Here is a 24,797-nt window from a genome sequence, read left to right as displayed (position 1 = left end):
GTGGTTGTGTGTGTGTGTGTGTGTGTGTGTGTGGTGTGTGTGTGTGTGTGTGTGTGTGTGTGTGTGTGTGTTGTGTGTGTGTGTTGTGTGTGTGTGTTTGTGTGTTGTGTGTGTGTGTGTGGTGTGTGGTGTGTGTGTGTGTGTGTGTGTGTGTGTGTGTGTGTGTGGTGTGTTGTGGTGTGTGTGTGTGTGTGTGGTTTGTGGGTGTGTGCGTGCGGGGTGTGTGTGAGGGGTTTCATGGAAGTGTATTTCACATGCAAGGCTAAATTAAATATTCATTACAGCCAGATTGAACTAACGATGGGCAGAGTGCGCCCCGATAACACGCAGCCAAGATGAAAACCACCAAATGTTTGGGATGTAGGCCTATGGAATATGTTTTACTTTGTTGTTGGGTACATGAGTTGATTTCCTTTAATAACTGTTAGTTATAAACTACTCAGCATTAGGTATATTTGGTGCCTTAAAATGCGATTATGTTGGCTATTTGTGCTGAATATTTATGACTAAACATAAAAAAACGACATGTGGTGGTGATGGAAGTCGTGGTAATTTATACAAAAAATCCATATTACTAATAAGTATTACATTATTTATGTTACCAATGCCAAAGTGATTTTTAATAAACCTTAATTTGAAGAATAAACAAGTCTGAAAATATAGGCCAAATTCTCATGTTTGATTAGGAAAGTAAATATCTGCAAACAAATTCAATGCTAATGTTAGCTTCCACTCCTCGGTTTTGATAGTTGATTCAACAGTACTGCACATTTTGGTCTGTAACAAAAGATAATTGTGTTTAGTAGCAACATATTAATGACAGCTAACGTATCTGTAGTTGTGGTTTAATAATAACTCATAGAAATGACAGAATAGTAAACTGTTATATATTTTAGAGTGAAAGTAGGAGTTGTAGCATTAGCAGTGCTAGTGCTACAACTGCTAGCACTACTGTACTGCCTTGCAGGGGCGGTTCTAGGGGGGGGGACAGGAGGGGCCAGCGCCCCCTAACACTGACCTCTGACCCCCCTGTGGCCCCCCTAACAATGATTTAAAAAAAAAAAAAATGTTTAATGCATATTTTCTGGTACTCGGTTTGCCAAAAAGATTGATTGTGTGAGATTGTGCAGACACCCTTATGTAAAGTAGAGATGTAACTGTTCATTGCCTTTTATTTTTATATAAATATGGTGTTAGTGCAAACATTGCACTATAACTTAAGCTGAAGCTAACAATAATAACTATAAGATATATCTGAAACAAATAAGTGTACTGAAACAAATACCAATAACTGTATTGCATTGTTTTCTTATGCGCAATTACTTCATACTGTCTAGTTCTCTTTTTCATCCTGCATTTATTGTGCCCCCCTCAGAAAATAACTGGCCCCCCAGTGGCCCCCCCAGTCAAATTGGTCTAGAACCACCACTGCTGCCTTGTAACAGTTAAAAATAATTGTAGTACTCATGCTAGGTAGTAGTAGTTGTAGTACTCTCCTTTGCTAGCAGCAGCAGGAATGGAAATCATATTAAATCTCTCATTATAACTGCCGTCTGCAAAGTTGAACATCTTAATGTGATGTCGTAACCACATGTTCTGTTAGCAGGCACATTTTTCTCTCAGTGAAACAGAGATGTTTGTAATGGGTGTGGTGCACGGAGAGCAGTGGAGTTCCTCTGAGCCAATAAGAGCCAAACTATTTTTTAGCTTCTGTTGACAGGCAGCTGAGACTTGAAACAGGAAGAGTGTTCAGCTTGGATAGTGTAATCGCTGTAGTAAAAAAGAGACAGGGCTGAAATACATTTGAAATAAAAGGAGAGAAGTTAAAAATAAACCATCTGTTTCTGTGTGTTAGAAATAAAATAAAAAGCGACTGGAGGAGGCAAATCTAAGAAAACAAAGACAAAGAGATGAACTGTTGCAAAGCTCCAGTTCTGTCAAGAGCTTCCACGGTGATAATGACAGTTTACACTTCCTCCTCCCTGGTTCTGCTTAATTAAAGAGCCTCGGAGAGCTTTTGCTTGTTCTGGGTTAGAGCTGCCTTCATTGTTCATCAACATTCACGCATACAGCACCCTTTTTTTAGCCCTGTGCACAATGAATAACCCCCCCACCCCTTCATGCACAGAGCGGCCATCCACCACTTTGTTCATACACCTCTTCTGATTAAACATTTACTCTGATTCGCTTCTGACTGACACCGTGTACACATTCAGTGGCACACAGTCAAAGTAGCACGGCCCTGCCTATTGTGACTAATCCCTTTGGCATGTGTGTATATATTTGACTGAAAAGAAATAGGCAGGGCTCGTTTGCCTTTTAAACCCTGAATGCACGTACTGTATAGACGTTACATATACGTGTTGCTTTTGTCGAGGTAGAGCTATTTATGGACTGTCATCTCTGCATACTTTCAAATGTTTTTACTTCTTTCTTTTAGATTGTATCTGCTGTTGGGACCAGGACGCGCCACTCTCCTGTTGACATCTCGTCAGAAAAGTGATTGGTTCTCACTGGGACGATCTGCCTTTTAATCTTCTGCATTTGGAGCCCCTACACTTGTGATTGTTATTGCATTTTAAGCACCCAGCTACAACATAACCACACGTACCACAACGAAGCAGCAGCCTAGTCAATATTTCATAGCTTCCTAATGGCCACTAATGTTTCATTCTGATTTATGATAAAGCCTTGAAGCCATTAGCACATCATATCAGATTTACATAAGCACTGTCGGGGGCTTTACATTAAAACTGAAGCTACACAGTTGCCACACTAATCATTGAGACATCCTAACATCGTATTGTAGTTTCACACCTACAAACATCCGACAGAGAGTGGCAGCCGACCCTACAGTTCCTCTCAAAAGCTCAGGATGGAGCCCATTGTCGCCACGGGTATGGCCGCCAAGCTGAGGAGCCAGTGGGACCGTGATGAAGGTCTGGGACAGAATCACAAGGCCGTGAAGTTTTTGGGTCAGGACTACGAGAATCTGAAGGCCCAGTGCCTCCAGGGCAGGAGGCTGTTTGAGGATCATTTGTTCGCTTGTGCCACATCGTCTCTGGGATTCGACGAGCTCGGCCCCAGATCCGCCAAGACCTCCGGCGTCCGCTGGATGAGGCCCACGGTGAGAAATGGAGGGGTCTGGTTAATTTTGGCTGGAAATGTGTCGTAGCTGGGATATTTCTTAACAATTCAGACTTTTAAGAGAGTTTTGTTTGGAGTGGATAGTGTTTCAAAGGTCCGCTATTATACTCTTTTTCAACAATATATTATAGGTCTCAGATATACTCAAAACATGTCTCTGAAGTGTTTGGCTTCAAATACAAAACAGATAATTGTAGCTTCCCATAAACCCCTCTGTTTCAGCCCAGCGGCAAAAGTGTTGATTTTGGCTATACATGCTAATTAGCTGCTGCTGGCCACTCCCCTCTGAGAGATATAGAGTGGCGAACTCCCTCCCTTTCCGGTGGACCTCCATGGGACCTTATTTCGAAAAAAGTATGTATTGAAGTCAATGGAGAGAGAAAGATTATCTTTCGATCCCGTTTGAATTGTGCCACGAATTACACACATGATGTTTGTCAATTTAAAAGATAATTCTGCAAGTCAAAAAAAAAAAAATGTGTCGTAAAACAGTGAAGTAACACATTTGTTTGTGTGAAACGCTCAATGAACTACAACTCCGGTCTCGCAGAACAACACGCGTCATCAAGATGGCCGTCACTACTGTCTTGTCAACAAAACGATTGCCTACCCTCACTATCACATACCTGCCAACCCTACCAATTTGGGCGGTAGTCTACCGCTTTTGACATGTTTTTACCGCCTACCGACTTAGCTGACTTTCCCTACCGATTTTCAATCTTCCCAAACTATAACAAATAAAAATGACACTCGACTTTTGGTGGACACCATTTACAGCGTGTCTGTGATCGCATCATACAAACAGTCCTCTGTGTTTCTGAAAGAGAAACAACGTGCAGACCGGGGGTAATGCTGCCTTTCCTCTGCACCCCCGGGGCTGATGGATAATCACTCTCAAATGAGTTTAAGGGAACAGAGATGAGGCATTTAAGTACTGCAGGATTTCCCCGTTAATATCAGGGTCTCGAAAATACATGTTGGCGACTGAAAGACATCCAGTGTTTGGTCTTTTCCTGAAGCATCCTTCACCTACAGTGTCTCAACTGAAAGAGGACCACAAACACACACAAAATATAATACAATTTTGAGATTTGGGGATACTTTTTCTGACATTTTCAACACCAAACATGTCGTTAATGTCTCTGTTTAGTGACGTACAGCAATCTGAAAACCTGTACATTATTTATATCACAATTTATCAGTTGAAAAATGCAGGAAATGACTTTCTTAATGCAGTATTTTCTGATTTATGGCGCAACACAAAGATATTTCGCTCAGTGCAAACCTTTGACTCTAATATGTCAACAACATGAAACAAGAATATGAACCTGGCTTTATCCAATGTTCACACAAGAGTTCTACATCCTGACACATCCTTCATCTGTCTCAACTGAAAGAGGACGAGAAACACATACATATAATAAAATGTGGAGATTTTGGGATATTTATCTCCCATTCTTTTACTTTTCGGGCATTTTACAGACCAGCATGTCGTTGGCACTGTTTACCAAACTACCACTTTTATCTGAAAAATGCATAAAATTATGCAATATATGTTAAATACATGGTTTATACCTGTAATTACTGGGTTCCATTTCTTCTGATTACCTAATTTGGGCGTGCACATTTGCACGCGCAAACCTACCTCTTTTGGATTTGGAAAGGTTGGCATGTATTCTAACACCACAATAAAAGACGTCCAGAAGAATGTCATGCAAAGCTGCCTGCCTGCCTTCCTTTGATTCTCTCTGAACTGCCTGGTCTTTTTAATGTTTAATGTCAACCATTTGTGCAGATAGCATGAAGTAGAAAAGATCGGCGATCGCCGATGCTAGCGTTAGCATTTCTCCCCCGGGCTTAAATTGTGTATTATAGAATGATCACACCGGTAACAGTACTCTTCAAAGGGTTCAGGAAATATGACTACTACTCTTACTGTTTAACATGTTGGGTTACATAATGTTACTTCATGTTAAGGCTAATCAAAATGACAAGGCTGTAATTCTAACTAACGTGCTAGCTACTAGCTAGGTAGCTAACTTGATCCAGCCACTCCTGGTCCTTTCATCAGACGGGAAGCGAAAGAACGAGCAAGACCCATTGCTGGTATGATAACAACCTGGTACTAAGCACACAGGCATCTTGTTAAAGTTATTTTATCTTAGCCAGCGCCATGATAGATTCTATCTATATGGCGCTGATCTTAGCTATCTCTTAGTGGAGGAAAACAATTGTGACATCACTTACGCGACTCTGGAATTTGTAGTCTTTCTAGTTGCGTATTTTTCAACAGTTTTATGACAAACTGTGACTTTTTTGACATGAAAATAATTTTTTAAGATTGACAAACATCATATGTGTAATTCATGGCACAATTCAAATAGGATGGAAAGATACGTTTTCTCTCTCCATTGACTTCAATACATTATTTTTGCCCGAGAGTGCGCAGAACAATGGAAAAGCAAAGGTTATATAGAAAAAGGAGTGGGAAAGAGAACAATCTGGGTTCACACAGTCAGATTGTTGATGAGACACCGTTTGGCCTTGCAGATAGCATAACGGAACTTTGTGTGACTGTGTATGAGTCTCCCAGTCTGCTGAAACAGCTGTGGCCTTGCAGAGACTGGGAAACTCATAAGAGAATATAATAGAATAATAATGGTAAAAGCACAACAAGAGGAAATAAGAAGCATTTGGTTTAAACATATGAAAGACATAATAAGGATAATAATAAGAATGATAATAATGAAATGTTCCACTACATGTGTCAGAGAGGTTTCTTACTCTTCTTCCTGCTTTTCATTGGCCCAAGTATCTCCTCAAACCTCCAATCCTTCCCTGTGACTGTATCTGCTCAAAAATACCCCCGAACAAAGTGAAACTGACTTCATTATGTGTTATCACGGCAGCCTTGAAGAGACCCATTACGGTTCGATTTGCACATACCGTGACAAGTCGCTGCAGTAATAGAGCAGAGAGCCAAGTCGTGATCTCAGACTTTCGTGTTAGCTCCTCTCGAGGCTTCTATTTGAGTGTGAGAGCTGCTGTGTGTTGCGTGTAGACCACTAGTGTGTTAACGTGCGCTGCTGTGAATGCTTCCCGGAGTGTCGTTTTTTCGATAAAGTACTGATGTTTTATAATGCATGAGCCCAGCCTGCACAACAGGATCTTTAATATTTACGCCGCACAAGAGGGTACATGGTGTTATGGTGGTACATTTCCCCCTAAATCTGTGCTCTGAACCTGAAAAAGAGAACTTAATGGGATGGTTTTTGAAGAGGGGTTACACGGGGGTACTTATTTATAGTCCGTGTTTTTAGTATAGTAGATGGGGGTTGCACGCTCTTACTTTGGAGAACCAGAAAGGAGTACTAGCAGGAAGCTAAGCAATATACTATTAGCAATAAACATGTTCAAGCCACCTAATATCATTTATGACATGAAGAGAAATCAGTGAAAATATTCAAAATGTATCGTAAACTAATGCTAATTTTTAGGTTTCTAAAATACTTTTTGATTTGGTTTCACAGCAGTACATTGATTAGCTTTGTGCTTTTTACTTGGTCTGTTTCTGAAAACCGGGGACGTTTTCACTGCCATCTACTTAATACATCGATTAAGGTTGGGTACCCAATACAAAAATACGAACTGTCCCTTTAAGCCTGTGTGTGTGTGATTGAGCGTTTCTGTGAATTCAACCATGTGCACAATGGTGTGTTTACATCTGTGTGTGTTTGTGGTGCACAAAATAAATGTAATATTCATTTGTATAGCTCCATGGGAGGTTTCTCACGCTATACATGCCGAGTCGAAGATGGTTTAGGAGGCAGGAAATACTAAGAAACAAAAAGATCGCGGACAGGAGAGACTACTTCATAATCTGCATAATAAACAGAGAGACATTACCGATATGTATAAGAAAACGAACCAGTGGTTACTCGTCAATTTAGCTTAAAAAATAATGAATAGACCTTTTTTAAATGGAAGACATTTCGACTAACACTATGAAAAGCACAGCTTTAAACAATTAAGCTAATCTGGGCTGAATTCCATTTATCAGAACAGAGCCTTGTTAGCGTTATTAGTAACACCTGTGCTTTACCTATTGTGACCAATTAAATGCTGTAAGATAGGCATGTAAAACAGATTAAACTTAAAACAGACTTATTTGAGACTTATTTCTGGAGTTTAAATGTATGTTTTGCATCAGAAAGCAATCTTAAAGCATACTGTGGAGGTTTGCTTTGACATTGTGACTTGTTGAAACCTGTGTAATCCATGCATTGTGTACTTTCTGTGAACAGTCATCGCAGTCAGCATGAGAAACACTGCTCATGCTGTGAGCCTGTAAAATGGATATCTACCAGAAATACTTTTTTAATTTGTTTGTGTTTGTTCTCTTAACAGGAGTTCTGCAAGTGCCCCGAGTTCATCGTAGACGGAGCCACTCGCACAGACATCTGTCAGGGATCTCTGGGTGAGTTCCCATCTGTTTCACTTTAACTAGTGCATCATCCAGCTATTAAAGGTCAGGAGAGGAGATAAACACTTCAATGTAATCCTAAAAGCTGGAACAAACAGGTGATTGAATATAGAGGCATGCAAATGGTTACAATCCCATTTCTTGATGCAGGAAATAAATAAATAAAAATATGTAAATGTTGTCTTCTCAGTTTATTTGTGTGAGACTTGTAAACATACTTTAGCAATTCAACTTTTCTAGTTTTCTTTTACAACTTGTTTTTATTGCACTTTAGAATGTTTTATAATTTATTTTACACATTTTTATAATTTATTTAGCATTTTAAACAGATAAATTGTACATATTTGTTCACTATTTTACAGTTTTTTTCTATATATTTTTGTTTCTCTGCTTGTGGATTTTTTATCTTAATTTTCTATTTTAATTTGTGCCATTGCCACAGGTTTTTTTTCTCAGACTTAAGCCTCTCCAGAGCCACATAATAGCTGTTTCAAAAGATTAAGAAGTACCACTTAACTGTCGTAATGTGTACAATTGATGTAAGCACAATTCAAATATTGTAAATCATGATACTTTAGTCAAAAGTAAAGAACATCAATGCACATAGAATATTATTTATCAGCTCCTAATGCATCCATGTCAAGAGCCCACCTTCCATGTGTAAATAAGACCATAGCCATATTGCGTACAGTAAGGGTTGAAGCATGGCTGATGACAGGCTCTGCTGAGTGTGAGTGTCAGATGGAGATAGATAGCCTGAAGGAGAGAGAAACGGAGGAGCGTGAACAGTTCATAGCCTGAGATGTTTCCTGCTCGACACAGAGCTGCATCTATAATTCATGCTTTGTTTCTCTGCCGCACATCTGTTTGAGTGGAGGAAGTGACTTCCCCCATCTCCAAATGCAATACTTTACCCAGCCTCAACCCCCTCCCCTCACTCCCAGAGGAGCAGCTGGATTGCAAAACAATAACTCCAAAAATGTTGAGCCGGAAAACACGATGCTTCACTTTGTTTTACAGCCGGAGAGATCTTTATCCTCGAGGCTATCTGTTAGCTGAGCCACCATCTGCTATCAGGGGATTATATGATAGATAAGAGTGTAAATACAGCCCTATTTTACAATAACTTTTCATATAAAAGTCCTGTGTATCATTAACCAGCAGTAGATCAACACCAGCTATAATGAAACAGAAAGCTCCCTTGACTTTCAAGATATGAGAATTTACCAATCAACTTTTAGATAACACCACACAGATCTCTGTTTTGGAATCTAACCAAGTTTCTCAAGTATCCTCTTCATCTTATTAGTGGAACGCTGTCCTCCTCCTCCTCCTCCTCCTCCTCCTCCTCCTCCTCCTCCTCCTTCTTCTTCTTCGTCTTCTTCTTCTTCTTCTTCTTCTTCTTCTTCTTCTTCTTCTTCTTCTTCTTCTTCTTCTTCTTCTTCTTCTTCTTCTTCTTCTTCTTCTTCTTCTTCTTCTTCTTCTTCTTCTTCTTCTTCTTCTTCTTCTTCTTCTTCTTCTTCTTCTTCTTCTTCTTCTTCTTACCAATATTTTGCCATCCGATAACTTCAGCTTACTTTCAGTTACAGAAACCATTCAAATATATTCAGCCTTTTCAGCACATGATGGGAAACTTTCAACTTTTCAAAAATATTGTATACTTTTCAAAATATTCAGCTTTTTTAACTCTTTTTTCTTTAATTGAGTCAGGCACAATGAGTTACATTTATACGGTCTATATTTTACCTCCCCCCCCCCTCCCTGTCCTAGATAGTAAAGTTAATATATATATTTATATTTATATATATATAGGTAAAAATAAAGTAATGTAAAAGATAATAAAAAAAATAAATAGATAAGGAAATAAAGAATAATAACAATAATACATGTACCCATAGCCGCTACTTCCAGGTCCGTAACTGGGTTAAACTAAATGACCCTTCCTTCCCCAATATCCCTCCGGATTCAATAACTGACTCAATTCTGGACACTCTAACAACCGAAAAAGGTCTGGTTTCAAGAATTTACAATTCCATCTCCCGTCTCACAGAAACATCGCTTGGTAAAATCAAACAAGATTGGGAAGAGGAACTAGTCCAAGCAATAGATGATGAGGTCTGGGATGGCGCATTAGCAAGAGTGAACAATAGTACGTCCTGTGCCAGGCTCAATCGTATACAACATAAAGTTGTCCGCCGTATCTATATATACCTGTAACAGATGCCACATGTCACCATAAAACATATGTTTTGGTCTTGTCCTCGCCTACAAGGATACTGGATAAGCATTTTCCAACACCTTGCTGCCAAACTGCCATTTTTGGAGTACTACCTGACCACCGAATGATGAGGAGAAAACTAAGGCCTTTGCATCTCTCTTAGCACGTAGAAGAATACTCCTTGAATGGAAATCCTCAATAGCACCTAAAGCATCTCTATGGCTTAAAGATCTAATGTTGTACCTGAACTTGGAGAAGATTAAATATAACCTGAGGGGCTCTTCAGAAATGTTTGAATCTGTCTGGGACTCTTTGATACATAGCTGAACTTAAGACACTAAGTTAGGAAGAAAGGGGGGACTATGAATGTATGTTTTTTTGTTTTTTTATATACATGTATGTATGTGTAAGTATATGTGTATGTAAATGTGTAGGTATGTACATATTATGTATATGTGCGTATACATATGCAGGGCTCTAAAGTTTTGAACAGAGTTCAGAGTGAGATTTTGGCAGCGGCGGGGCTTTGGGTGGGGACGGTGTTCTTATCTGATAAATGACACATAAATTCATACAAATAAAAACATATTTATTTCATTCTTAGTGAAGGGATGTGTGTGGGTGGGTGGGTGTGTGTGTCAGTGTTTTTTGTTGTAGGTGTTGGTGGCAACCCTCTCCGCGTCGGCATTAGAGTGAGGGAGCACTAGAACAAGTGATTTTAGTGAGCCTCCCAAACTGGCTCAAACCGGTCACCTTTAAAAAAAGGAACCAAGAGACTCTATTACTCAAATGCTTTGCTTTTGATTTCAATTGATTATGTGTGTCATGTGGTGCCAAATATTTCTTACCTTGCACTTGATTGAGGACATACTCCCCCAAAACTCCTCAACATTAAAGGTGGTGGGATCTTGGGGCATGGAGATATCCATCAGCTGATATTCCAGGAACTCCTCACACACCTTTGTCCTGTTCCTCCGGCCCATGGAAAGGTAGTAGTTCCTGAAATCTAAAAAGAGCACCATGTGTAAAGAACTGATTAATGTATTCAATCAAAGTATTGAAATCCTGGAAAATGTTGAAACCCTTACCTGTCTATAAAGTATAGGGCAGAATGTCTAAATCCTACCCGGATACAGCCATGTTATTTTCTAATTGGCTGTTCGACAGCTTACATTCTTTTGATTGGTTGATGCGTGGCTACAGTGATTCTGTACTAGTTTGTTTACAAAATTGCGGCGCAACTTGGTGGGCGGTACCCTGGAAAGAAATCTCTGTGTGAGAAATACAAGGTGTGGCGTGTGAGCGTGTGAATGGAGTGGAATGCGTGTGTCTCACGCCAAATGCGTGAGACTTGAGAGCCCTGCATATGTAAACTCTTTTTTTAATATGGGAGGAACCTTCAAATCCTCTTAACTACACCGTGTGCCAAATGCTACTCCTTCCACATACTTTCAGCTACAGAAACCATTCAAATATTAAAATGTTCAGCTCCTTCAGAACATGTGTGCTATGACTTTTCTTGTTTTTGACATTTATACTTTTTGGAATATTCAGCTTTTTAAACTATTTTTTTAACATGTAACTCAATGCGAGGAACCTTCAAATCCTCTTAACTACACCGTGCTCCAAATGCTACTCCTTCCACATACTTCTTGATAACTTTTACACCTTTTGAGATATTTAACTTAGTTTGGAGCTTGTCAAAGACGCCTTTTTCAGAGTGCTTTGATCTCAAAACAGAGTGCAGGAGAGCTTGAAATTTGCCCAAAATGTTTTAAACCTGCCATAATTCCCAAACCCTACACTCCTTGGACACCCTTATTGAAAACCTCTCCTACGTTGAAAAATAAAAAAATATTAAACAAAATGCCTCTCGAGGGCATGAAGTGACAACAACTTTCAACATGTCTCCATTAAACCCCATTGTAAATGCAGCCTGATCTATCCTCAGAGCACCAGCTGCACACCTTTAGTAAATCTGCCAAAAATGCCACATCATTGACCCGAAAGTACACAAACAGCAGATTCAGACGCTCCTCGCGGTCCTGACATCCTCCAGCGTTAACATTTTACCGAAAGCAGCTACCGTTTTTAAACTATAGTTAGAAATGTAAGAGGTTTATCTCTCATTCAGATCAATGGAAAGGCTCTCCTTTCACTGCACATCTCCATGGTAACCTTTGATCTCGGCACACAGGTGTTTGATAACGTCGTCACCATGGTAACCTTTGATCACTGGGCTTACACACACAGGTGTTTGATAACGTCGTCACCTCAAACACAAACACATAGGCCCTTTCTCATTTCATCAAATCCCCCTCCTCGACTCCTCGCTCCTCCGGTAGTGACCCGGAAATGAATTTTAGCGCGCCATGTTGAAGGACATCTCATTTCTCTAAATGCACGTCGAGGACCGAGCATCGAGCATCGAGGAGCCTCTCTGGAGGAGCTATAACCGAGGATACACTGATGGCTCCTCCACGGCTTCTTCGCGGATGCATTTCCGGGAACAGAGATGTTTCAAAGAGTCGTGACGCACGGCCGGACTTATCTCAGCCAATGACAGCTCTGCATGCATCCCCTGGATATTATTTTAGAAACTGTTTTCATCGTGACGCGATGTTTACAGAGAGAACAGCTGTGAGGTCCGTGCAGAAAGCAGAGCAGTGTGTATAATATATATCACTCAGTATAACAGGCCTACTCTCTTTATTTGCTTTAGTTTAGTAGATATCTACAAACAAAGAGTCGATATTTTTCTAAAACCATTCAGTGCTTCACATAATAAAATACGCAACAGCTGTAGCCTGATTATGTGTAGGTGTGTGTGGTACAGTGTGTAGGTGTGTGTGTTGTACAGTGTGTGCGTAGATGCAGCGGACAGACAGGTCTCAGTTGGTTTGGTGTCCTCTGCTTACTTTTAATACTTGTAAATAAAACTTTTGGCCCGTAATTTATTTTCCTCATTGCAACGACCAGAGAGGGGGGGGGGGATATATCCAGTCTCTGATATTGTTACGTTATTATGAATGCTCTGTTTGATTCTGAAATTGTATATATTTATATAAATATATACATATATATGTGTGTGTGCGTGTCTGCATCTGTAGCCTGTTATTGTCTCATTATACCGCACTGTGAATGAATCAAAGTAAATATAGAAGTGGTCATGAACACATCTGTCCATCAGACAGAGGGCTGCTGTGCCTCCTGTCATCATTAATGGACATCTCTTTAAAATGACCGCTCAGAGGAGAGGAGTTCTCATTTCTCTAACCGCCTGCTGCTTCCCCTCTCCTCGGTTCCCCTCCTCGGCTCCTCCGCTCGCATCTCCTGTGGGCGGGACTAAGTCTCGAGGATAGGAGTCGAGGAGGGGAGTCGAGGAGGGGAGTTAGAGAAATGAGAAAGGGCCATAGACTGTCTCAGCCTAATCTTTTCTGTCTGATGGAGACTTCATACTGACTTCAACACGTTCCACATATTTTACATTTGATTATTGGTGACGTATGGTTTTAGTTCAAACGTTTTCAAAATATTCTGCTGCTTTTCAAAGCGTTTTTACTTTCTTTTCTCTTCTTAATACACATTCATTCACTACTACTTACATTTAATATCTAACTCCTTCAGCCTACTTTCAGCTGCAGAAACTTTTTTCAGCTATTTCAGGACATTGAGGCTATACATTTAAGTGTTTATACCTTTTTTAAACCTTTTCTTTTAATTTAAATATTAAGCTTCTTCACTATTTTTCCTACTCTTCCAGTTCAACATTTCACTTTCAAGTTTTCAACAAAGTCATTGCAATGCATTTGAGCTGTAACAATTTTGATTCAAATCATTTCACTTTTCTGCATTTCTCCGCTAAGTTCAGTCAGCAACACACTAACTTGGTTTTTGTTGCTAAAAGCAGCTACAAAGATTCTGCTAATAAAATATTCTGCTTTTTCTGCATTTTTAGCTAAATTCAGCCACAAATGTTCACAGTTTACAGCATTCACACACATTTTCAGCAGGAAATGCATTTTCTAGTTTCCATTTAATGCTTCTTTATATTCTACTCCACTACATTTCAGAGGCAATATTGTACGTCTTACTCCAGTAGATGTATTTAACACTCTATAATTTACTTTTTATATAAAACACATGATATGCTGATATAATATGATGCAGTACTACCTATCAATCATGTGTTCAACAAAGTCTCTACAATTGGCTCCTAATTTACAAATTACAAGATTAAAAGGCTTGTCCATGTGATACAAACAAGATAATACAATATTCTTTGATCATATAATACTTTGAAAGAGCCGTTTTGCATACTTTTACTATTGATTTACAATTAGCAGATAATACTTCCGTACTTTATGTTAGATTAGATTAGATTACATGTTACTTGTTAGACGCTTTTATCCAAAGCGATTTACATACTCAATACTGTGGGCAATCCCCACAGGAGCAATTTGGGGTGAAGTGTCTCAGGGACACAACGACATGCTGACTGCAGTGGGGTTTGAACCTGTTTCGAACACCAACGCACACTAATCCACTGCGCCACACGCCTCCCTCGTACATGTATGTAACTGAAATGGGCCATTATGCAGAATGAGTGCTTTTACTCCCCTGTACTTTCATTACATTTTGATGCTGATACTTGTAATGGAGTATTTAAAGACCATAGTATTTCTATGTTTACCTACAGTAAGTTCAGGACCTGGGTTCTTTATCCACCTCTGATACTATCTCACCTCGCATGCCTTCGTGTGTAAAAGCACGATGGTCAAAATTACGTTCCGAGAGACTTGTGCAACCCCATAACGGTGGCTCTATGTCCTGGTAACAGCACTTATTGTGGAGCTTTGGTAGTTTCTGCGCTTCTCTTAATGGAACAAGTGCCTCTCCCATTTCCCCGAGGGCTCAGCTTGTTCAAACAGAGTTCAAGGCTCTTCTCTTCACTGGGAACCCAGTTTCACAAGGGTCTTCCCTGAGGCTGGAAGCTTTATCTCAGCAGCATGAGTGACGAAGAGATTTATGAAGAATAGTGTTTTGCTCTCTGCTAATATTGGAACAGATGTAGAGAGTCTGTTCAATTTGAAATTAGCGGTGGAAGAAAAAGTACTCGGATGTTTAACTTAAGTACAAGTTGTAAGTAAAAAATCTAAAGCGAAAGTACAGAAGTATTGGCATCACATTATACTTAAAATACCAAAAGTTATAGTACTTGTTATGCCTTACTGCCCTTTTCAGAATCGTATACAGTCAAATGTATCAGTAATATTTGTATTGGCTTTTAATCTGAATCTGTAAACAAACTATCTGACTTATTTTTGTCAATTGAACGTAGTGGTGTAAACAGTAGAATATTGGCTTGTGTAATGTCATTAGCCTACATTGGAAATACTCAGGTTAGGTACAAGTTCCTCAACATTGTACTAAAGTGCAGTACTTGAGTAAATATACTTTATATAAAGTAGTCAAAGTAAGTGTTGCACCCCTGCTTCACATACATTACCTGCTGTCATTCTAGTGAACGCTTAGATGTGATATGGTAACTTTTTGTTATGTTAGTTCAGGGTAATAAGAAGTGTGTGTGTGTGCGCGTGTGTGTGTGTCCTCAGGCGACTGCTGGCTGCTGGCGGCCATCGCCTCGCTGACCCTGAACGACAACCTCCTCCACCGAGTGGTTCCTCACGGACAGGGCTTCCAGCAGGGATACGCCGGCATCTTCCACTTCCAGGTGAGAGCAGCTTCACTTCCTGCATCGAAACACACAACACAACAAAGTATAAAAACCTTCTTTCATCAAACCCTAAGGACGTTCACATTGAAGGGGAATTCCTGCAGTTGTTCCTGCTTTTAGTTTCAGCAGCCAGTAGTTCAGTGCCAGCTCTCTTCGTAATGTGTTTCTGCCGACTCTTCCTGTTGGGTCATTTCTTGTTTGGTGCACCACATGGTTTTGCAAACTGTTGGTGTGAAATAACAAAGAGTTTGTTTTCTTCTGGTGTGGAACAGCTTATTTTCTCACTTTCTGCTTGACTTCCCATAGCAGGCAGAGTAGTGTTGCGTTCAGGTGCCACAATAGATCTCGATAGTTTTCCTTCCAGCTGATTCGTTGCTCCTGTGAACGATGTTGTTGTTCTCTCGCTGTGAGGAGATGCATGATGTCGTTTCTCTTTTGAAACTTAGTCACAGGGCGATCCCCGATGCTGTCTTTTCAATATATTTCACCTTTTGCAAACCTTATTTTGTTTATAGAAAGAAAAACTGAGAAGTTACAGATTGTTTTCTTTTGCTACAGTTGCACGCGATGCAGCTCTTACGGCCCGTCCACACAGCGGCGTTGGAAGCTTCTGCCCATTCACTTTGAATGGGGTGACGTCACTTTTCGCCGAACTGCATTGTGGGAAGCAGAGCGGAGCTTTCCTGGCGTTTCAGGCTGCAAAAGTTGAGCAATGTTCAACTTTTGAAGCTTCTGAAGCTTTCGGTGGAAGCGTCAGCCAATCGAATCATATGCCAGTACAAGCTCTAGCCAATCAAACCGCTGCTTGTGTGTCAGGGGCGGGAGATTCATGTGATTGGTTGTTGGTCGAGCTTCAGACACGCCCGCCGGCAAGCTTTTTCCAAAGCCGCTGTGTGGACGGGCCGTTACTGTTATCTGAAATGGCGCTGAAATTATAAGCGATAAAGGGATTATAAGGCAGAGAGGAAGTTCAGTGAAAACAATTTTACTATTATCTTTTTAGTAATTATGCTATCTCTTTCTCCTGTGAGGAATTCCTGATTTCTCCTTTATTACTAAACTGAATCCTTTTGGGTGTTTAACTCAACCAAAAACATAATTTAGCAGAATGGCACCTAGATACAACGAGGTAAGTTATGGTTCAAAAATGAAACTAATCTGCAGCGGGAATCATACAAATCTGCAAAACCAGTCCGTCAGGAAGGAGTTTAACTCTTTTTTTCCCCCCAAGAATTTCCCAGAGAGAACAAGGAATTAAAACAGCATGTCTTTCTTGTGGTAATCTCCTCTTTTTACTTGTCACGCCTCAATGAATCATGCCAGATAACTGACTTCTCAGATCCACGCCAATTCAGTCCATAAGTCAATAGACCTGGGAGGATTTGAGTCACCGTCACACGGTTTTAAACACACAACCATTTCCTTATCACTAACCAAAAGAAGATATTATCAGTGACTTCTACAGAGAAACAACTACTGTTAACAATCAAACATCTGTGTTTAAAGTATCACATCTACTTCCTGAAGGACCACTCCTGACATGAAATAGTCAACATGTATTCTATCCTTACGGCGCGAGCGTCTGGCAGCGTCTGGCCTTATCAGCTGAACTTTGCTTTGTACACAAAATACTCCAGACCCACACATGCACACACGCAGCATGCACATTGGAAACTAATCATTAGCTGCTGCACAAAGCATTCATGCAGTCCAGTCGGAGATAGGGAAATATGTGTGGTGTAAAGTTATGAGAAGCTCAATTTGAATGTAGTATAAATAACAACCAAAATGAATGCAATATAAAAGTACTTCCATAATCGAGAAATGTCATGAAATGATTCAAGAATGGCCTCCATTGGATTCCATTGTTTACTTCCATATCATAATGACATCTCAATGTAACACTTGCGCTTCTATTGGCTAGCGCTCAAACCCATGTACGTGATAGGCTAAGACATCACTGGCAGTTGATCACAACAGCGGCCAGGTAACCAATCAGAGCAGACTGGGTTCTGGTTTCAGACAGAGGGTGAAAAGAGGTGCTGCAGCACGAGAAAAAGCTTTTTGAACATTGAAGCATGGAAACATGTCACAGTAGAGACACAAAGTACACATATCTAAACCTGAACATGGGCATAGTACGGCCCCTTGTAAAAAAACACCTTATTTATATGATGGCCAATCCTTTGCCTTTTAGCAATCACTTCAGTTTATGATACTTCTTAAGATAATGAACACATTCCTGTACTTTTGGATTAATGCCCTTTGAGTTGGCCGCCCTCCTTTTGATGCCGCCCTCCAGCCTGCCAAGCGTTGACATGAGAGACGGAACAAGGAAGTGAAACAGGGAACAGAGGGGGAGCTCTCATACATCAAAGACACATATTACAACCGTAGGAACGGACCCAAAATGTAAAACACACACACACACACACACACACACACACACACACACACACACACACACACACACACACACACACACACACACACACACACACACACCCGCACGCACGCACGGCTTCCATTTCCACATGTCTGCTGGGGCTGGTGTCTCAATTACTGCAAAGTCAGCCGAGGGAGAGCCGAATATTTGGCCCAATTTTTCACCGAATATTTCCCGAGATCTTTATGAATATAGACATACTTGTTCTCTCTGCTAGGATGAGTGGAAATAATACTTTCATTTGCTCTGAAGGCTTGTAAATGCATGCATGTGGTTAATGTACATGCATGAAATAGCTTGTGAAAAGCTTTCCATTTAGTATCAAGTCGCCCTACTTTCATCACGTTCTATTGGTTTAGCCTCTATTCACGGCGTTTGCATTGCAGCCAAGAATTGTTTTCATTCTTTCCTTTTTCCATAACTTGCAGTTTCTATTTTTTTTCAAGCATGTTTCCATTCTCTGTTCCCTTGTGCGTGCTGTTGAGTCTTCCAGGGATCTCCCTTTGTAACGGTTTGGATCCTGTAAGCCTGTGGATTCATTTCCCAGACCTAGATGAGTCATCCCAAAATGTAATTATGAGGGCTGCTGGCAGTGTGAATTTTAAATGGGAGGAAAAGGAGGAAGTCTGTGCGAAGGAGGCAAAACAAAAGGAGGGGAATACATTATAAACTAGGCAATCTCAGTCGCAAACAAATGAAACAGAACTGGGGCAGAATCTTTTATCATATTTCACACAGAAAGTCTGAGCATTTTATTGAATTCTGTTTAGGATTCATCTTGCTTTAAGGCTGCAAGTTATGACACAAATGTGGAAGTTAATTTCCCCCAGTGAGGCTGCGAGATAAATGCTCAGCAATATGAGTGTGACAGAGTAGCATGAAATGTGTGTGTGTGTGTGTGTGTGTGTGTGTGTGTGTGTGTGTGTGTGTGTGTGTGTGTGTGTGTGTGTGTGTGTGTGTGTGTGTGTGTGTGTGTGTGTGTGTGTGTGTGTGTGTGTGTGTGTGTGTGTGTGTGTGTGTGTGTGTGTGTGTGTGTGTGTGTGTGTGTGTGTGTGTGTGTGTGTGTGTGTGTGTGTGTGTGTGTGTGTGTGTGTGTGTGTGTGTGTGTGTGTGTGTGTGTGTGTGTGTGTGTGTGTGTGTGTGTGTGTGTGTGTGTATTGTGTTGTCTTCAGTCAGCCGTGTTGTGACACAGTTCCTCCCAGAGATGGGTTCAGCTCTGCAGAGCAACTCATCCATCTATCGTCCATGTTGCTGTACACACACATTCTGACATGAGGCACCATCTGTGAAATCACATATACATGCACACACATCAGAGATGCAAAATATCATCCCTGTGGTTTTTATATTGTAAACTGTATTTAAATAATGTGCGGGCATGTTGGTATGGATGTGTGAGCATATGTTTATGTGTGTATATGTTTATATAGATATATATTTATTCGTTTTATGTGGAAATGCACTGCGAGGATTGCTTTTTTAAATTTCGTTGTACCTGGTGTGATGACAATAAAGGAATTCTATTCTATTCTATTCTACACTCAAGCTGTGGCTTTTACGTGCCAAATGACAAGCGTGCAACTTCCTTCCCCACTCTGTCATACCAACCTAATTATGTATTATTTTTTTCATTACACTGAAACAGGCTTATCGGGCACAGGCCCAGGGGCCAAAGAGTTCATCAAATATCTCTATAATCGTCACAAAACGACTTCAAAGAGACGCTTAATGGCCAGAAATAGATGCAAAACATCCAAAAGGACTACAAAGAAATATATAAAGACTAAAAATAGACACAAAACAACTAAACATAGATGCAAAACAATCCCCAAACAGTTATGCGGTTCCAATCAAGATATACAAACATCAATATGAACAGCGAGTTACACATTTATGTTAGTTAGTATTTAAAACACCTTCAAACAGTCATAACAATTTAACATATCACATTTAAATCTTAGTTTAGCATTACGCTGATTTCGGTTTAGCAACACCATAGTCTTACGTAGAAAGATGGTTATTTCAGCCTGTTGTGTTTAAATAAAGGCTCTATGGAGGGTAAAAGTTGGTATTCTCTGTTTAAAACATGCCAGAAGTCAATCGTTGGACATCGTTAGTCTGAGCATGCACAGGTTGTCAGGTGCTTGAAAGCAGTGTGCCATATGGCCAGTTGTATTTGCATACAAATGGATTTGATAATATAGTTAACGGTTTCATTTATAGGTTAGTGTGCCACGTCTAACTGCAGCCAGTAAGTAAAGTAAATGCTGTATCTTCTTATCGTCTATTACAACACCCTGGTTTTTGTTTGAAGAGACTTCAGAGTGCATACAGAATATATATGTTGTTGGCCTCTTCTGCCCTCTGCTGGCCAACAGCCACACAGCAATGCATTTGTCTTTTAATCTCCTTTTGAAAACATTTCAGAGAAACTAACCTCTCCTTTATTAACCTGAGTTCACCTGCTGCATTTCAAGCTACATATCTCAACCAGTCCTGCAAGCAAACCATCGGGTTACAGACCAAAGCAGCTGGAATTTGCTGCACCTTGTTTACCTTCAGTATGTCTAGTAATGATGCATAGCAATCAGGGTTTCAGGGTTTTCTGAATAGTTTTCTCACTTTATGCTTAAATGCCACGTGGCTGCGTGCCTGTTGGCCAGCAGGGAGCAGTACATCTAACACAACATCAGAAATGTATCCTGAAGCAAAGCATTTGAATAAAGTTCATTTTGTAATGAGCCACCATGTTCCTGGAAAGCTCAGACTCATCTCTGTGTGTGCCGGATGTTCTGGCATCAAGGTGTAAACTACATTCTGGAGATGTGACATGGCTTCAAATAGAGGCCTCCTAGTCTAGACTATATATATACACTAATGCTGCTATACTTTAAAACGTTTACCCTCACCTTTTCCCCCTTGAACTGAGAAACTTTGAAGTCCCCGAAATGGATAACTCCAGACTCCAGCTGTTAGTGTAGTTTTTCTGAAGAGCTAATTGAGAAACTGGTTGTACTTGCAGCAGGTTTATCTGTCCTCTTTATTTCCACATTATTAATGGAAAGTAAATGTACTGAAAAACAGCTTTAAGGTACTTATTAAAATAAAAAGCTTAAGAAAAACTCACTATATCTCTCTTATATCTCATTCACACCAACGGTGTTTCAGGGCCGGTTCGGAGCTGGAGCTTGAAAAGCACCGGGTTTTCCTCTTCACACCGCAGCGGAGCAGCCTCTTAGCCAGGGCTCTCGACTAACTTTTTTCCCCATCCTCCCGGAACCGTCCCGCAATACAATCTAATCCGTCCCGAAATTAATGTGGACCGTCCCGAATTTAAAATGTTAGTTTTTCTACATTATCATTAGTTAAAATCATTCAAAGTGACCTTTAACATAAATAAAACATCATACAAATCATTAGATGATAATTCATCAACCTTTTTATTTGAGTAAATCAATCAATCACAGAAACAAAGGCCACATATATTTAAACAAACACACAAATGAGAAAATTACTCTAATATTGAATCCAATCAAGTCCAATCCAATTAACACTGTGTCCTGAAGACAGAACCCAGAGTAACCACTAACCAGGATGACAGCCTGTCAGTCAGGAGACCTTTACGAACGGCCCGCCCCCTCGCACACAGACGGGAGAGAGAGATCTCGTCTGGATTGGAAAGATCGAAAATACATCATAGACGCATGTTATAGTCTTATTGCATATTAGAAACGGAGTTGGCGAAACTAAAACTGCGATATAATGTGTATGTAGCAATAATATATATGACATATATTTTTTAAATGTCTCCAGTACCGATAAAAAGATGGAGGGTTCTCATCTCAGCCTTATTACTCATAGGGGATGAAGAGGAGTAAGTAAATAAAGAGGCCGGCGCTCCAGGGTCTGGTTCTGCTCTGCGTTTTTGTGATTAACGGTAAAACATTTCAGAATTCCTCCACGGGATGCCATTGTACATCACTCAACCCGCGAAATACACACACTCAGTATATAGCTAGACCCGCGAATTTGCGGGCCAGGAATTCGCAGGCACAGCTGTAGCTACGTACTGTTTGTGTGTGTATTTTGCGGGTTGCTAAATGTTTTGTGCGTGTGTGTTTATGTTGACAAGGAGGTATAATAACGGTGTGCTACACAAAACGTGCAGTCGGTTTCATTTTCATCGCCGTTTGTAGTAGAGTTAGCAGGGTATTTTTATTTTAACTCTCGTCCCAAATTCGTCCCAAAATTATTTTTTATCCTCCCCGACACTATTTTTTTCGGCCCCGGGACGACGGGACGTCCTTAAGCTCGAGCTCTGCTCTTAGATCCGGAATCCGGTTCATTTGGAGCACCAAAAAATTGTCCGGCCAGAGCAAAAGCACCACATACGTCACGCTTACGTCGAGGCGGGGGCAGAGACAGATCAACTCCTGAACAACAACAACAAGCCCGCGTTTTATCCAGTTTGTACACAACGATGAAGAAACGTAACAAGCAGCAGTGGTCCACTGAAGAGACCAGCTACCTGCTGGTTGTTGTTGTCAGCTGTGAGGCGTTTCCGCGCGGTTTGGTTTTATGAAGCAGGCACGCAAACGGTTACGTCATGACGCAGCACCAGTCGGACTCTGGGCGGTGTGAAAAGAGCCGGAGCTAAACCGAAGAACCGGTTCTGAACCTGAAAAGCTCTAGCACGGAGCTTGAACCGGAGTTGCGTTGGTGTGAATGAGGTATTAGTCCTGGGTTTGATGAAGGACCGGCAAGCTTTATAGTTGAAATACATGACTTTATCTCCCTTCAATAGTTTGTGTATCTTTTGTAAACTTTGTCAGTTTTAATACTGGTGTCTTCTCGTGTCTCTCGTGCAGTTCTGGCAGTTTGGCGAGTGGGTGGAGGTGGTGATCGATGACCGGCTGCCGGTGAAGGATGGGAAGCTGCTGTTTGTCCACTCGGCAGAGGGGACCGAGTTCTGGAGCGCACTGCTGGAAAAGGCCTACGCAAAGTAAGACTGACGGACGTAACAAACTGAATAATGCTGTTTAAATGCCACTATATCAAATTCATATTGTTGTTGCTACCAGCTTTAACTTGCCCACATCATACCTTGAATGGTAGCTACATTTGACTACATTTTGGTTGTTTAAAGGGGACATATTTTATTTGTAAGGTTCATAATTGTATTTTGGGTTTCTAATACAACATGTTTACTTGCCTTGATGTAGAAAAACACATTATATTTCTCATAATTCCTGTCTAATTATATCCGTTTTTACCATCTGTTTGAACTGCTCTATTTTAGTGCCTGTCTCTTTAAGAACACTTAAACAGCCAGGTTTGCTGTGATTGGTCAGTTTTTATGCATCTGCATCACAATTGCAACAGTGTTTTAATAATGGGACGATTGCTGCTTTTTCGTTAGCTCTGTCGACACAATTTCAGTGTCTGTAATGAATTGAAGATATTATTACACAAGCACACTTTAAATTAACATTCTTTGTTATGTATTCCAGTTAGCAGCCCATATTTAGGCTCAATCCATCTTAATATAAACACAACATAATGAATATGGGCATAGCCGGCGCATGAGGCTCAGGTTTGGGAAGGCTAAATAACTTTTTTTTACCTGACGCTGCCCGCCCCCGGCGTCTATAGAAAAGAGATCAACTCAGTGAAAGCACCGCCTGCTGACCAATCAGAGCTCAGGGTGCGGAGTTTAAATCTATCAAGTCATATTACAGGAGAAAGGAAATACAGTTTAAACTGCCGTTGCTAGCCTTCCCTAGCCTACAGTACCCGCCACCCCTGAATATGGGACTGCTCAAGTTGTAGTCTCAGTATTTCACACTCACTCGGATGGTCCCAAGTTACGGCCTGTTGAGGACCGTAGTTTGAGGCACGACTTTGTACAAGGAAGCCTGTCGTGGGAGAGTTTCTGGATGTAGAAAATCTTTCCTTGGAACACCATTGACACACACTTGAGACTGCAGCTGCTCTGGTGCACAGCTGTGGTCTCAGTTGTAAATCTGGTTAGCTGTTATAGTGAATCACAGCATTGTTTGAGTAAGTGTCAGCGTGCCAAGTGAAGGGGGCTTCCCGGTTTAGAGCAGAGAAGAAACGCTAAGAGTGTGATGTAAAAAGCAGGATTTATGCATTGTTACATTTACTGTATGAAGGTACAGTGTGGAGCAGTAAGTGCTAACTGTTCCCCCTTAGCAACAGTCCAGTCTATAGATTCCCTTTAAGGGCCCTGCAAGTATCTAATATTCCCATTTGTACTGTATTTGAAAGAGTTGTAATCCTCATTAATCTGCTGTTGTGTCCCAGGCTGAACGGCTGTTATGAGGCTCTGTCAGGGGGCAGTACGTCCGAGGGCTTTGAGGACTTCACGGGCGGCGTGACTGAGATGTTCGACCTGAGTAAAGCCCCCTCCGACCTCTACAGCATCATCAGCAGGGCCATAGAGAGAGGGTCTCTGCTGGGCTGCTCCATAGACGTCAGTACTGCAACTTTCATGCTTCAGCTTTGAAGTTATTTCCAGCCTTATATTTACCATATATACATGAGAGAGAGTGGTGTCAATCGTATTCAGGGAAAAAAGGAAATAAGCATTACTCAAAACTACTCCTTTAACTCGTTTGCGATTGACAGTTCAAAGAGGACCGTTGTATTTCATACGATGAAAAGAAAGAGCCTGTTGTAAAGAAAAAATGGAAACATGCCGTTAACTAAGTTTGTATTACATTTCGGCTGCGTTTTACTTTAAAAA

General features: G+C 40.7%; 1 protein-coding gene across 1 annotated transcript in view; it reads left to right on the top strand.

The window, feature by feature from the left end:
• capn1 (calpain 1) overlaps positions 1-24,797 on the top strand; it is a 36,622-nt gene that overhangs the window by 1,606 nt on the left and 10,219 nt on the right. Inside the window, exons 2-6 of the mRNA XM_034106264.2 lie at positions 2,441-3,127; positions 7,555-7,624; positions 15,464-15,582; positions 22,900-23,033; positions 24,356-24,524. Coding sequence (XP_033962155.1) covers positions 2,876-3,127; positions 7,555-7,624; positions 15,464-15,582; positions 22,900-23,033; positions 24,356-24,524 — 744 coding nt within the window. The 5' untranslated portion in view covers positions 2,441-2,875. The remainder of the gene's footprint in view (positions 1-2,440; positions 3,128-7,554; positions 7,625-15,463; positions 15,583-22,899; positions 23,034-24,355; positions 24,525-24,797) is intronic.

This window comes from Pseudochaenichthys georgianus, chromosome 18 (genome assembly GCF_902827115.2).
Source record: "Pseudochaenichthys georgianus chromosome 18, fPseGeo1.2, whole genome shotgun sequence".
Classification (NCBI taxonomy): domain Eukaryota; kingdom Metazoa; phylum Chordata; class Actinopteri; order Perciformes; family Channichthyidae; genus Pseudochaenichthys; species Pseudochaenichthys georgianus.
Note: the sequence above shows the minus strand (reverse complement) of the source record. Positions and strands in the feature narration are given on the sequence as shown.